The following is a 15,536-nucleotide window of genomic DNA, read 5'->3' on the forward strand; positions in this document are numbered from 1 at the left end:
CATCACAGAGTTATTGTGTTTGTTATTACATGAAAGAATACACTGCATGATGCCTTGTGTTCTTCTGAGGTTCTTATGTCTGTTACAGTTTGGTGTGAAAACATAGGCATCCAGACTCATAATAAACTGCTTTTATCTGCAAAGGTTCAAAGATAATTATATATCACTTCCTTCAGCTGACTCTGTTTATACTCAGCACACGCTTAAGCGAGCAAGAGAATAATTAGATTCCTCTCATCCAGCAAACCATCTTTTCCAACCAGTCCCTTCTGGGAGGCACTACAGATCTTTAAAACTAAGACAAGCGTTTTAAGAACAGCGTTTTGCTGCTGCAATAAGGCTACTAAACTCTTCTGAGCTGTATATTATTATAGTCTAGTTCCATTTCCAGCCTTTGTACAAATGCACAGATGAAATTACTGTCATTTTCCATGTTTCTCCTACACAAAATGTTGTATATTGCATATTTTATTGTATAATGTTTTCTGTATAGGTATTATGTTGTATGTATGTGTGACTTGAGCTACAACAGTTACATTTTGATGCAGCGGATGCAATTACCACTGAAAAGAATCAATCAAATACATGCAGGATGTTGTAAGGAATTAGACTAGCCAAAGATTGATTTTTGTAGATTTTCCACCATTTTGGAATTATTAAAATTAATTATAAAAATTGTATGTAGCTTTACTGGCTTTACTTAAACTAAACAAAACAAAAAAAAAACATTTCTGTTTCCTATGATAGTGTTCTATACAGTGTTCCAGTGTATGGAATAGTGTGTAGGGGCCATTTCTTTTCCCTATAATAGTGTTCTATATAGCGAATAGTGCTTAGGGGTCATTTCTTTTCCCTATAATAGTGTTCTATATAGTGTTTCAATGTAGGCAATAGTGATTAGGGGCCTTTTCTGTTCTCTATAATAGTGTTCCATGTAGGGAATAGTAATTAGGGGCCATTTCTTTTCCCTATAATAGTGTTATATGTAGTTCTCCAGTATAGGGAATAGTGATTAGGGGTCATTTTGGTTCCTTACCATAGTGTTCCATGTAGGGAATAGTGATTTAGAGCCATTTCTGTTACCTATAATAGTGTTCTGTGGAGTGCTCCAATGTAGGGAATAGTAATTAAGGGCCATGTCCGTTCCCTATAATAGTGTTCTATGTAGGGAATAGTAATTAGGGGCCATTTCTGTTCTCTATATTAGTGTTCTAAGTAGTGCTCCAGTTAAGGGAATAGTGATTAGGGGACATATCTGTTCTCTGAAATAGTGTTCTATATAGTGTTCCAGGGTAGGGAACAGTGATTAGGGCCCATTTCTGTTCTCTATAATAGTGTTCTATGTAGTTCTTCAGTGTAGGGAATAGTGATTAGGGGACATATCTATTCTCTGTATTAGTGTTCTGTGTTCCAGTGTAGGGAATAGTGATTAGGGGCCATTTCTGTTCTCTATAATAGTGCCTCTGGAAGCAACATCACAAGAACTGTGCACTGGGAGCTTCATTAAATGTGTTTCTATGGCCGAGCAGCTGCACACAAGCCTAAGATCACTATGCGCATCGGCTGGAGTGGTGTAAAGCATGCCACCACTGGATTCTGGAGTAGTGGAAATGTGTTCTCTGGAGTGATGAATCATGCTTCACTGTCTGGCAGTCTGATGCATGAATATGTGTTTGGTGGATGCCAGGAGAACGTTACCTACCAGAATGCACAGTGCCAGCAAGTTTGGTGGAGGAGCAATAATGAACTGGGGCTGTTTGTCAGATTCCTTAAATCCAGTGAAGGGTGATGTTAATGCTACAGCATACAAAGACATTTTAGACAGTTATATGCTTTAAACTTTGTGTCAGCAGTTTTGGGAAGGCCCTTTCCTGTTCCAGCATGACTGAGCCCCTGTGCACAAAGTGAGCTCCTTAAAGACATGGTTTGACGAGTTTAGTGTGGAGGAACTCCAGTGGCCTGCACAAAGCCCTGACCTCAACCCCACTCAACACCTTTGGGATGGATTGGAATGTTGATTGTGAGCCAGGCTCTCTCGTCCAACATCAGTGCCTGAGCTCACAAATGTTCTTTTGAGTGAATGGGCACAAATTCCCACAGACACACTCCAAAATCTTGTGGAAAGCTTCCCAGAAGATTGGAGGCTGTTATAGCCAGAAAGCAGGGCCATCTCCATATTAAGGCCCATGGTTTTGGAATATATGTCCAACAAACTCATACAGTCAGTCCACATACCCTGTTTACTTTGTTTTTTTTACTTTACTTTGTATTTTTCTTTATTAAAACTTTTATTTGTACTCAAGTGAATTATCACTACAGTAACAGTACTCTTAGGACTAACATGCTAACATCAGAATGTAATTGAGAGCCCTAGCTCTATACTGTGCTTTAGCCCCTCAGGTCTAGAGATAAAAGATCCTGCAGTGTGTAGAAGCTCTAAGACATCCTATACCTGCTATGGTGTTGTAAAAAAACAGGCTTTTCCTCCATGTTTCCGTGCCAGTGTAACTCATGGCTGGCTTACAGGAGCTGGTGCTCCCAAACACACACACATAGTGAGGCCTGCACCTGTCAGGACTCTGATAAGGCCAGAAGAAAAGACGAAGCATTCATCACAGCACACACAGAGCTAAAGGCTCATAAAAAGTCCCACAGCGAAAAGAATACAGGCCGCATATGACAGACTGTAAACGAGGTGTAAACAAGGCCCTCTGCGCAAGCCATTCGTCCTGACGACAGGATTTTGGTTCTCAGTGCCTCTGTTCACACTGGAGGACAATAACCACAGGTGAATAATCTCCAAACCGGGTAGCTATGTCCAGATCCTCTCAGCCAACCTGCCAGCTGCATACCACAAACTGAAGGGAAAGATGAATGTTGCTGAAAATAACTGCTGCAAAACAAGATGTTCACTTGTATAAAGGAGAAGTTTCTTTTTTATTGTAATGTTAAAAGATTTACTGACTTGTTTATTAAATAAGTTCATATCAATGCACAAGGTGTGTAGCAACACTTGCCATACTGACTATAATAATTACAAAAAACAAAGGAAATTTCCAGTTTATACAAACTCAATTCCAAAAAAAGTATAGGAAATGCTAATAAAAACAGGAAGCAGTGATTAGATATGATACACCTGATAAAGGATGGATAAATTCTGTTTGATCTGTATTAAATTGAAAATGATACAAAAAAACATTTTTTGTTTTACTTTTTGAACTTCATTGTTTTTTGTAAATATAAGCACATTCCAAATGTTACCTCCATCATGTTCCAAAATGCTGGAGCATGTTGACCACTCTGTAACGTCACCTTTTCTTTTAACAACACTTTTTAGTGTTTGGAGACACCAACTGATCCAGTTTTTAAAATTGATTTTTCATCTGTTACATAAGTCCTCAGCTGTGCAACCATACAGGGCCTTTGTTGTCATATTTTAAGCTTTGTAATGCTCCACACGTTTTCAACTTAAGACAGGCAGGCCAGTCAAGCACCCATACTCTCTGATTATGCAGCCATGTTGTTGTAACATGTACATGAACCACAAGATTGTGGTTCGGCATTGTCATGTTGAGATAAGCATGGACGTCCCTGAAAAAGACGTTGTCTAGAAGACAGAATATGTTGCTCAAAATTGCTCCTAATACCCCTGACCAGACAGCAAGGCGTCAATTAGTTCTACAAACAATCTAAAGATTTAACTCATTAGACCACAATGAGCTCACGCCCAGAGAAGTCGGCAGCGTTTCTGGACATTATCGATGTGTGACTTTTGCTGTGCATAGTACAGTCTTTAGCATTGTTCTGTGATGGAGCCAATGTGGTGATCTCCATCACAGAAGCATGCTAGTTTTTACTGCAGTGCTGTCCGCGGGATCGAAGGAGGATTATTTTATTTTACCTAAAAAATCTAATTCTGCTGTGGAGCCACAACAGGGCAGTAAAAGAGCCACATGTTGCCAACTCCTGCTTTAAGAGTTCTGTGCCTGCTGCCATTTAAATGGCAGTAGTGCGCTCTTCCATGCTAGCGGTCTGTGAGTGCAGGGTCAGACAGCTCTTGCAGAATTTTAGTTTGACGCAAGGTGTCTGGCGCAGGACCCTGATGAGGTGCTTCTTAAACTTCTCTCCTACAAGCAGGTACAGCAAGGGATTCAGACAGCTATGTGAGTACGCCACAGCTTCAGTGATCTGCAGACTCACCAGAATCCTTTTGCTGGTTTCGCAGTCTACAGGTATGATGTTCTTCAGTTCCAGACTTTTGAGGAACGCTGCAATGTTGTATGGTGTCCAGCAGCAGAAGAAGACCACAGTGACCAGGAAGACGAGGCGCATGCCATGTTTCATGGATGAGCGAAACTTGTGGAGCCTCCGAAGCACCATTGTGTAGCAGAATCCCAAGATGATCAGTGGGACCAGCAGGCTCAACACATTCATTTTAAAGAAGCCAACGATTCTTAAGTAATGGTCTGCGTGATTGCTTGGATATGCACTGCAAAGTACCTCACCATGTCTCTCTTCAATTCCAAGGTGACACAGCTCAGGGAAGGACGCTGCCACAGCTAAGATCCAGACAACAAGGCAGGCCACAATCCCATACCTCTTAGTTTGGACCCTCAGAGCATGGACCACAGCCAAGTACCTGCTGATGCTCATAAGCACAATAAAGAAGATGCCACTGTAGATTCCAACATAGTATATACCGAGGACTATGGTGCACATAGCTCTCCCAAAAATCCAGCTGTGGCCAGCATAGTGGGCCAGAAAGGGAAGAGACAAGACCAAGAGCAGGTCAGCCAGAGCCAGGTTCAGAAGGCACACATCGGTCATGGTTTTCAGCTGATTACCTGCCTTGAAGACCCACACCATGAACATATTGCCAAGGAAGCCCACCACAAAGAGCAGGGAATAGAGCACTGGGAGGAAACTGTTGTGGTGGCTTCCATAAACACAGGGCATGTGGTCAAACAGATCATCGTCATAATAATCGCCATAGTCATAGGTGACAGTGCTGAAGACATCAAGACTGAAAAAAAACCACAAAATGTTTCAGTAATGACTGTTTCAATAGTGACAATTTTAGCTAATTTTGAGCAGAACTCAAAAAGACTAGCCAGTTAATGACTAGCAGACACGGCTTTAAACATTTGAACACAAACAATCTAAAATTTTTCATTAAAACACAGACAGTTTCCTTAAATGCAGAAAATCTGTGTTTTGGTAGTGACAATTGTTAAAGTTCCACACTGATTTTCTGACTTTGGAACACATTTACTTCAAAACAATGGGATCTAACTGCTCACCATGAGGTCATAATGAACAGGAATGCAGTCTCACTTCCTGCTCTGAAATGCAGGGGCGTGGCTAAAATAAGGCTCTGTCTACAGACTAAAACTCTTGGTGTTTCGGTAGTGACATGAAAACATGGAACAGCATTTTCTGAATAAAGTTTTTAATTTAAAAAATTATACTTATGCCAATTCAATTTTTTTTATTTCTCTTGAAATAAATCAAAACAGTCTCTAAAAATATTAACAATTAAAAAAAAAATAAGATTAAGATTGCTTTGCAGCGGTGGTGATGGGAAGAAAGACGTAAATAAACATATAAAATAAAGAGTGATGTTGGCGTGTTGCACAGACTTTGAACTGAAGGCCATCAGACCTCCATAATTCTATATTTCACAAAGAAAATAAAAGCTTAATAAGCCTCCCTTGCTGCCATGGGGTTGTTTCCATTGCTGTCTATAAAACGTCTATGCAGTCCTGATCAGGCAGATAAGTTTTTGTTGCTTTTCACTACATTTTTTTTTAAATCTTGACCCTGGAGTGTGGTTTAAACACATCAGTGTTTGCAGTGACCAAAAATGGCATTTTCATTTGGACAAGAGGCCAAAAAATATCAAACATACCCAGATGTGTGGACCTAAATCATGTCATTACACGACAGTGGTCAGTGTAAAAATCTTGTAATTCACTTTGTAAGTATTTTTTAAACTCATTTGCAAATATAATGCTAATTTTCCATTAGCACCCTAATGGAAATAGCAATGTTATATTAGCATCAGTCTAACTGCTTTACATTTTCTAGTATCTCTCTAACTTAAAAACAGGAATTTGAAGCTTGTCACAGACATATTCTTTACTTTGGATGTTAACTCATTCTGAAAAGACTTAAATTCAAAGCTTGTCTCTGAACATTACTGGAGCCTGTTAGTTCAGCTATATGCCCAAATTATTATTATCCTTAGTGAGGATAGAATACAAGCTCAACCACAGAAAGCCTGTTAACTTAATGGAAAAGAGTCTGTTGAATCAGCCACTTTTTCATTTTGTGTTAGAGCCACTTCCACTGGAACCCCTCAAATTCAGCATTAGTTAAGGATCTCACCTGTCTACTGTCGTTTCCCAAAGAGTGGCAGTAGAGTTCACCATCGTTGCCACTGGATAGTCTTGTTTGTGCTGAAGATCCAGAAGAAAGCATTAATGTTATGAGGCAATATGACCGTAGCTAGTGTAAAAACACATGCATCACACCTATCCTGTATTTGCTAAATGAAGACCAAATGTCAACTTAAAGCTGAGCTGTAATTTTTTTCCATCAAATTGAAAGAACTAGCATTACTAAATCAGGATAAAAAAAAACAGGTTAAAACATAGTGAGTGTGCGCTGCTGATGTAAAGCCTAAAATAATCTTAATAGTCTTTTAAAAATCATAGGTGTCGGGTTGGGAGTTTTCATGTGACTTTATGTATTAACGTGACATGCACAAACTCAAAACACATCCTTCACCAAGTTCTGCCTGAGTTCTCTTTGAATATGTATAAAAATGTTTTGTTGTGTGTTTTTGTTCATCTGTCTTGCACTTCACACTCACAGTTTAGCAGGCTGAAGGTTCTCCACAAGGGGGAGCTATTAGCACTCAAGTAGCTTTGAGTGCATCATTAAAGCGGAGGAACTTTCATAAACGGAGGAAATTTCATACTGTTACGGAGCAAATTATAGTTGTGACATGAGGAACACTGATTTCATTAGCCTTGTTGAAACCAGCAGGGGTGCTATGAAAGGGCTGCTGTGCTGTGAGATGACTAATAGCACAACCCACTGAGCTGGCAAAACCACTCCACGCCACTGATTACAAGATCTCACCTTGATAAGGAGTAGTGGAGCCAGTTCAACCTGAAATAGTCCACGCCGTCACACTGGAGTTGAGATGGGATGGATTATCTCAGGTTAAACTGTACTTCTGTGTGTATTTTAATGCAAATAAATATGGCTACTGAGGTGGGAAAATGTGTTTTTTGGTAAGAGCAATATGTAGTTGACAAAAAACGATTTTGTGGTATAACAAAAAAAAAACAATAATTAGCAAGTTCATTTGGTACTGATCTTGTGGAATAACAGATTTTCTATAGTCTGTACTCAGTTTGGATAATATAATCCCATTTTAATATCTTGATTTTTACAGTGATATTGCAGGTATTGTTTTACCTTCTACAGGACACTTGAGCACTCTGCAGACCACTGCAGGACGAGCTGTGGTGCTGAAGATGGCACTGGAGTTCTTTCTGGAGTTCTCATAGGAGTTCTCTTAGGAGTTCTCTCTGGAGCTCTATCTGGAGTTGTCTCTGGAGCTCTATCTGGAGTTATCTCTGGAGTTGTCTCTGGAACTCTATCTGGAGCTATCTCTGGAGTTGTCTCTGGAGCTCTATTTGGAGCTATCCCTGGAGCTCTGTCTGGAGTTCTCTTAGGTGTTCTTTCTGGAGTTATCGCTAAGAAAGAGAAAGAGAAAAAAAAACGAGCACACTCCACCCACAACATACCAAATACCAAAAAAATAACCAGTTCTCTCCTTCACTGTCTTAGTTTAGATCAGGTTTTAGGAACAAGCTGATCTGTGCTTTGTTGGGGTGATTCATAAAGTTCTGAATGTTTTAACTGCTGAATGAAGTTAAACTGATATTGCAGAGGATGTTAGAAGTGCTACTTTAAGCAGAACTACATTCACATGTAAAGTTTTTCCTTTTTTCTGAACATAACGTGTTCTTTTAAGTGGTAAGTGAAGGTAAAGGGCACATGAATGAATGAATGAATGAATGAATGAATAAATGAAATAGGTTCTTATCAGGTGTAGTTTCTCTCCTGGGCTCTGCTCAGTTGGCTAACTTTGTACTGTCAGAAATGCTGCAGCTGACATTCAGTAAATATCCCAAAGCACAGTAACATAAACTATGTATTATTATTATCAGCTCATGAAACGCAGTAGAAATCTCATCCGGATCAATTGCAGCAGTTCTCTCACTGAACAGGTGATCAAACAGGTTCCACTGTCTGTGAAATGTCCCACACAGCTAAGAGGGAGGTATTGAAATGGTTCTGCCATTCAAGTTTGACTGACTGTCTGTTTGTGCCTGTAGGTCAGAGGTCAGAGCTTTCAGGGAGAACTCAAAGTTGGCAATGCGCCTGGCCGTCAGCAGGCCTTTTGACTGTGATGGGAGGTTGTGGTGTGTTTGAGCAGGTTTATTCTTTCTGGCAGGATTTCCTCCTCAACTATTTTACAGAGAGTCACAATTACAGAAGCCCATTCCCTCCCAGGCAGAGGAGAAACACATTCACCTCTTTATTTTCTCCTTCTGTTTCTGGCAGCACTATGTCAAACTTTTGACTTAAAATAATTATATATTTTTATTATTATATAATAGCTATTATTTAAAATATAGTGGTATTTTTTTTCCTCAAACTTTTGACTTGTATGTCGAACTCTTGACTCACTTTCTCAAAATATAGACTTAGTAGCTTGAAATAATGACTTGACTTGCTACTCCAAAGTAAGGAGTTGTTCAATTTCAAGAAAGTAATTATTTTGAGATATTAAGTTAATATTTAGAGAAAACAAGTATATTTTATGAAGTCACTGTTTTGAGGTATTTTGATAAAAATCATTATTTGGAGATTCTAAGTCAGGGGTCGGCAACATGTGGCTCTGGAGCTGTCGCTGCCCTGTTGCGGCTCCACAGCAGAATTAGATTTTTAGATAAAAAATAAAATAATCCTCTTTTACAGTAAAATAAAGCTCTGCTGATCATTCAACACATTTAAATATAAATGGTCTTAAACGCTGGAGTTAATGTATAACTGTTAATTTACCCTTTAACCCTGAAGGTTCACGCGCAGACTGCTGGTCACCATAGCAACGCAGGTATTCTCGCCTAGCTAGTAGCTAACGAAACGGCAAAGAGATGGATTTAAGACGAACGTTGATAATTTAGAGACGAATGGACTTATTTACATTTAATTGACTTATTTACCACTCAGCTGGTTTCCTGACACGTTTAATCTGCAATGAGAAACTGCCAAACACTAAAAAGTCACGAAGCTTAAGTCATTTTTTCGTTTGGAATTTTCCGTTCCACCTTAAATGATGTAGCACTTACATTCTGACGGCCCCGGACCATTTAAGGTGGAACGGGAAAATTCGAACATGAAGCTACCGAATGAGAAGCGACTTCAGCCTCGTAAAAAGTCAAACATTGAGAGACATTTCATAAGAAACTATTCTACTTCTGAGGAAAAGTTTTCTGATGCGAGAAAAGCAGCTACAGCTGAGGTAAAGCTTAAAGCAGAGCAGTCTGCGTTTTCGTTTATGTTAACTATATTTGTTAGCTTATGCTAGTACATTAGCACATTTACAGCCAAGAATGTAAAATGAACCCACGTCAATATCTTGAAAAAGGCATTACTTTGATATGCTAATTCAGCTAATTAAGAAAATCAGTCATAAATCAAAAGATCCTAAGCTGAAATCTTGACGTATTGCTGCCAGAAACAGAGCAGGAGAAAAATAAAATGAGCTTATATAATTATAAGATGTACCGCAGACAGTTTTATTAAGGATTCTGCTGTAACAAAAAAATAAAAAGTGACTCAAAAAGTTGATATTTTTATCATATGCTAATGTGCTGGCTGTGTGTGGTTTGTTTTCATGTTGATTTTCTGATATTTTATGAAGTTGTCCCTGACAAGCAAGCTGAGATGTAATTTTGCTTTTGTCAACTGAACAAAACAGAGCTGCTAAGATAAACCTGACAGTCGATACTGAGGAAACAGTTTTATGTCAGCCTGCCAGCTGCAAAATAACCTCATACTTTGAGCAGTACTGCCACTGGTATGTGGTTTTATGGCCCTCTGTTAACTCTTTGTGCCACAGCTGATTTATTTCATGAGAACACTTAACTGCGCTCATTTTCCACCAGTGCACTAAACTTTTCCAGTTACACTGCAGTTCCAAACGTGAGCCACCAGAGGGAGACAAATCCTGCAGTCTTCAGGATGAAGCTGGAGCTTCAACAGCTCTTCGTTGTTCACAGCTGGATTTTTAGATTTCATTTAGTAGATAGGCTCTCTGAGCTTGCCTGTGCACAAATTTAACGAAAAATTTGAAACCTACCAAACTATATGGCTAGAAAGTGAGTTTTTATCGTATTCTAAATTTAGTCTACTTCCAAATTTCGCTAATATTAACAATATATGTACTGAAAATCCCTTCTTAAGTACAAGAACTGTTACTCTACTTATAATTTACTCAAGTACAAGTATTAATAAATAAAATTGCTCAAGTAAGAGTAAATAAGTAGTTTGAAAAACTACTTGAGAAATCGAATTCATTTTCCTATTTCCGCTGTCACAACCTGAAAATATTGACTAAGCTATCATTGGAAATAACCTGTAGAGACAAAAACTAAAGCAAAACATGATATTATGTGGGAGAAAAAGTGTTCTGAGAGCTGAGACTGATCACAGTTTGTCCTGCTAGTGCACATAGACACATCTTTCTATGATCTGTGTAAGGAACAAGGTTTACATTGAACTGCATGTATTTCATGGTTAGATGTTCTATATGAGGCCTCCTGGTTGATGTTTCCAATAAAGTAGTTTAGACTCTCTGACAGGCTGTACAGAGGTTGTTTAAGTTAAAAAAAAAACTGATTAAGAGTCAAATTTATGAGTACATTGCTCAATTAATAAAGTAATTTTTAGTGACAGGCCTGCTGCTCATCAGCTTCCTGAACGCTAGCTTAGGTTAAAGGGGAACTTCACTGATTTAGCAGAATTACTTAATCATTAAATGGTATAGATCTAAACAAAGTAATTCAGAGTGGTTTAGTGTTAAATGTGCCTTTCTTGAGTCAGAATTGTTCATCTTTTATAGGACTGGGAATCAGACGTCTGAAGCATTTAATGGCTCTAAAAACTACATCACGCAAAACTACACAAAATGGTTAACAGTGATATATCACAGTGGCTAACGCCGACTACGTTACTCACAAACATTTCTTACCTTGATTTCAGTCTCTGTGGTGAAAAATACAACAGAGGGAACAGCAGTTTTCTTTCACTACAACTACAAACCCCACATTTGTAGAGTTATTCGACTTTGGTATTTGTGTGCAGCTTCAAAACAATTAGCCACAACTTCAGGATTTCTGGTATTTGCAACGGCAACCGAAAAAAGGCACCCCACTGTGTTTTCTGTGTATTTTTGCATCCTGGTACAGCGCAGTTCACCTTCATGCTGAACAATTAACCAGCAAGGTGCAACTGTGATTTTATCACAGTTCCTCCCAGCAACAAGTTACTCACATAAGCTATATGTTTTGCTGACAGTGTGTGCAGTGATGGATGTTACAAAGCTTTTTGAGGCATCAACACAGTTTAACTAATTGTATCAGAAAATGGTGCAGTGTTTTGAAGCATTTGACACCTGACTCAATGCTGCCATCTACTGTCTAGTTCAATTTCCTAAAATGACTGTTTCCTACTGATTGTCATATTTCCATTGATGCTTATTCGCACAAATAAACCATTATTACAACACAAATGTGTTAATTTGATCCTTTGAACATTAAATAAATATACCACTGACATGATTTTCCATCTTATATTAACTATGGACAAAGGAAATGCATAAATGATAAACTTTCTAAGTAATGAAGAATCATGTTTGCGGTAATGGAAATAATTACAATGATGTCAAGAAGCATTGAAGAGGTGCTGTTTGAGTATGAGCGTTTGCTCACAGATCATACATCTCACGTTATTTTGGATGTCTAAATCAAAGTGATTCCATACTTGAGATCTGGGTCTCTTTCCTGAGCCTCCATGATAGATCTGTTTAATTAATGGAACAGTCTCCGTGATGTTTTCTGTTCGTGTCCGTGTCACTCGGTGTTTCTCGAGGAAACCCTCGAGTTTGGGTTTTTTTTTTCACACACTTTTGAACTTCCTCTGGGAAAGTGGACATGAATGGGTTGATGCACAAAAATAGGCCAAATTATAGATGTCTTTTTATTTATGGATCAGTGTACAAACAATGCAGGATTAAGGTATACAATTTTTTTAAAGATGACTACTGAAAACACCAGAAACCGTTTTGGAGTTCACCAGTTTCAACCCCATGGAAGAAGTCCGGGGTATTTGTATCGGTTCCAGTGACGTAACGAAGCTTCGTTGACGGTTATCACGTGACTCAAGCATTTGAAGCGAGGCAGCGAATCATTGTATCCATACAATTCTCAGCAAGTGTCGACAGTGATTCGATGCTCTGGTATCGAGCATAACATCTCTAACTGCGCGACGCAACGCTTCCTACCCAAACAACACAAAACGCGCGCAGGGCGGAGATGTACATACAGGGCGCGCCAAGGAAACATTGTACCCAAAGAAAACGTATTTTTTTTATTTAGCTCTAATTATACCATTATCAGCGTGACATATAAAGACGTACAAGACAAATTTAAGTTCACTAGTCTTGTTGGATAGCAGATAAAATGGTGATATTTGTAATGTAGACCTAAGGACGCCTGATTCTTAGTACTATAATGGTAAACAGTTTTGACTCGGTAAATTTCTCTAGAAAGGCACATTTCCCAGCAAACCAATCTGAATGATTTTGTTTACATCTAAACCATTGAATGAGTAAGTAATTTTGCAAAATCGGTGGAGTTCCCTTTTAATAGGTGTCAACCGCTACAGTAAACCCATAGAAGATAGAGAGACATTTAAAAAAACAATAAAGATAAACTTGTCATGAATACGCCCTTCGACCTCTTATTTACCATCTTTTGTTTGGTGGAAACCCCTGCCAGTGATGAAAACTAGGCACTTGGCTGTGTCCAATCAGAGTAAAGTGGTTGTAGTGGTGGGGAGGGGCTTATTTTTTCTCTAATGGTCAAATGAGTTTTTCTTTACTTGCTTATAAATTTAAGGAGCTGTAATTTGTAATCCACTGTTTTGTGATGTCATGCAAACCATCATATTTACCTAAATCCTCCTACCAGGCCTGGAGACCACTGTTATAAGGAGTGTTTCGACCTGGTCTTTGAAAAAGGCACAGTTAGAGTTCGACTTTGGAGAAAGAACCTTTTCGTTTTCTGGTTAAAGAGTCTAAAAAATGCACACAACTAAAAAAAACACCACATAATGTTAAGACATTGTCACAGAATAAAAATATGTAAATTACTTAATTTTGACAAAAATGTCAGACAGAACCTTATAATCCCAGGACGAAATACAAAATTTAATTCAATTTGATACATTTTTCAATACAGTAAAAACATCCATCTTTTGGCTCATTAGAGCCACATTTCTGATATAAAACAAAACCTCACTGCCTTTAGACTGACCTGCTACACTGACTGGCTGGGAAAGTTTATTACAGTAGCTGGTTGCTGTGAAACCTAATGGACACTTAAACTGTTGGCTCCTGCCTAAACTGACATTTATACTTCATCTATCAATCAATTCTTTTTTGAATGAGAAAAAGGTGATATATCCTAAAACAACGTTATAAAAAATAGTAAAAATAAAAGCCATGTCACAGAAAGCATAAAATTTAACTTTCTGATAATGTAGACTGTTACACTAATTTTATCTTTTAAAACAATTATGAATATAAACTGTTTGTGTTCCTTGAAAATCATTGTTTCTTTTCATGTTTTGCCAGAGAGAACCTTGTAACTCCAAGCAGGAAGTTACAGGAGTTCATAGGATTAGAAGGTTCTATCTGCATTTGACCTGCTCCAAAAAAAACTATTTTACAAGTTTTTGATTTTGTATATTAAAAATACATTTAGGGTCTCAGTCATTTTCATGTATGAAATATCAGTTTTGCTATTTTTAATCCAAAATCTTTGAAGCTCAATATCTCACAGCTGCTCATAACACAGACAGAACTTTATAATTTGAAGGGGTTGATATAGTTATTTGAATAATCACTTGTATTCAGTCATTTTAAATGTTACAAATGCAGTTAAAATTAACAAATGTTGAATAAAATGTATTTGCCCTAATTCCACAAAGACAAGAAAATGCACGTTCTTAGTCTACAAAGTGATTAGAATCCTTAAAAAAAAGCACAAAAATTTCAAAAGCAAAGCTTTTTATTGCAAGTATTAGTGAAAGATACACTTCAAACTGAGGCAAAGCAACACTAAAAGGCCATTAAATCTACAGAGAGAAAGAGTTACAAAACATACATAAGAAATACATTTAAAGGAAAAATAAAAAGACCCCTTGGTACATTAGAGAATCTTTGCAACACAGAGAGAGGAAGAGAGGGAGACAGAGGCATGAAGCTCCAGATAAAGGATCCTGGACATTGAAACATTCGTGAAGAACGTCCTCAAGACCCAAAGGCCTCTGCAACGTCTGTCAAGTCTTGAAGGACATTATGCTGAAAGAGTGCTGACGTGAGCGTGCTTTGGTTCCTTTTAAAGGACAAAATTGGTTAAGAGGAAAAGGAATAACACTGTCATGGAGTTCAACATCCGGCAGCTGAGTGGACGCAAAATTGACGTTATATTTAGAGGAAATAAATGAGATCTTTCACATTACGCTGTTGGGTACTGCTAACCGCTGTCCTCCAACAGCGCTTTCACAGTCCTGGTTTGGAATGCTGGAGGCTTTTTTTTTTCTTCAGTAAACTCTACTTGTAAACAATCCTCCAATTTCAGAAACTCGTCAAATCCTTTTGCTTGAACTCCACGGGAGCCGTATGCCTCTGTCCCCCGAAATGAACTAGTGGCCGACAATTAGACCTGCGATAAATGACAAGACGATGTTTTATTTTTTCCGTCGTAATACAGACAATGGCGTCTTATGTGTCGGATCGGTCACTGTCTTAATCTGGCTGGACCGCAGGAGCCATACTGGGGACAAATATTACATATTCACACATGTGGATTTGCTCTCGTAGCACAATTAGTGGTTTATAAAGATGCAATTGGGAGAAACTGGGGAGGTTAGTATATGTCTCTATACAACTAAGGCATTTAATGGAAAAAAATAAATCAACAACAAAGAATACAGTTAAGGCTGAGGCTCATGTAGTCAAGAGTGGAATGGGACTCATACGGATAGTTTTTTTTTTTTTCTTCCTCCTCTCTCTTTTAAAAAGGCTCTGGCACAAAGACGACTGAACTCAAGCATGTGACCATGAACTTCCCGCCCAAAAGCCAGGGGAATTTCTATGGCTGAGAGTT

The 15,536-nt window shown here is 38.4% G+C and overlaps 1 protein-coding gene across 1 annotated transcript; it reads right to left on the reverse strand.

Annotated features, from left to right (window-relative positions):
* Window positions 1–3,996: 3,996 nt before the first annotated feature.
* Window positions 3,997–4,956, reverse strand: LOC118799044 (C-C chemokine receptor type 4-like). Its single transcript, XM_036558729.1, has one exon. It carries the CDS (start codon window positions 4,954–4,956, stop codon window positions 3,997–3,999), a length of 960 nt encoding a protein of 319 aa, XP_036414622.1.
* Between the last annotated feature and the right edge of the window lie 10,580 nt (window positions 4,957–15,536).

The sequence above is a fragment of the Colossoma macropomum genome, unplaced genomic scaffold (genome assembly GCF_904425465.1).
Source record: "Colossoma macropomum unplaced genomic scaffold, Colossoma_macropomum, whole genome shotgun sequence".
Classification (NCBI taxonomy): Eukaryota; Metazoa; Chordata; class Actinopteri; order Characiformes; family Serrasalmidae; genus Colossoma; species Colossoma macropomum.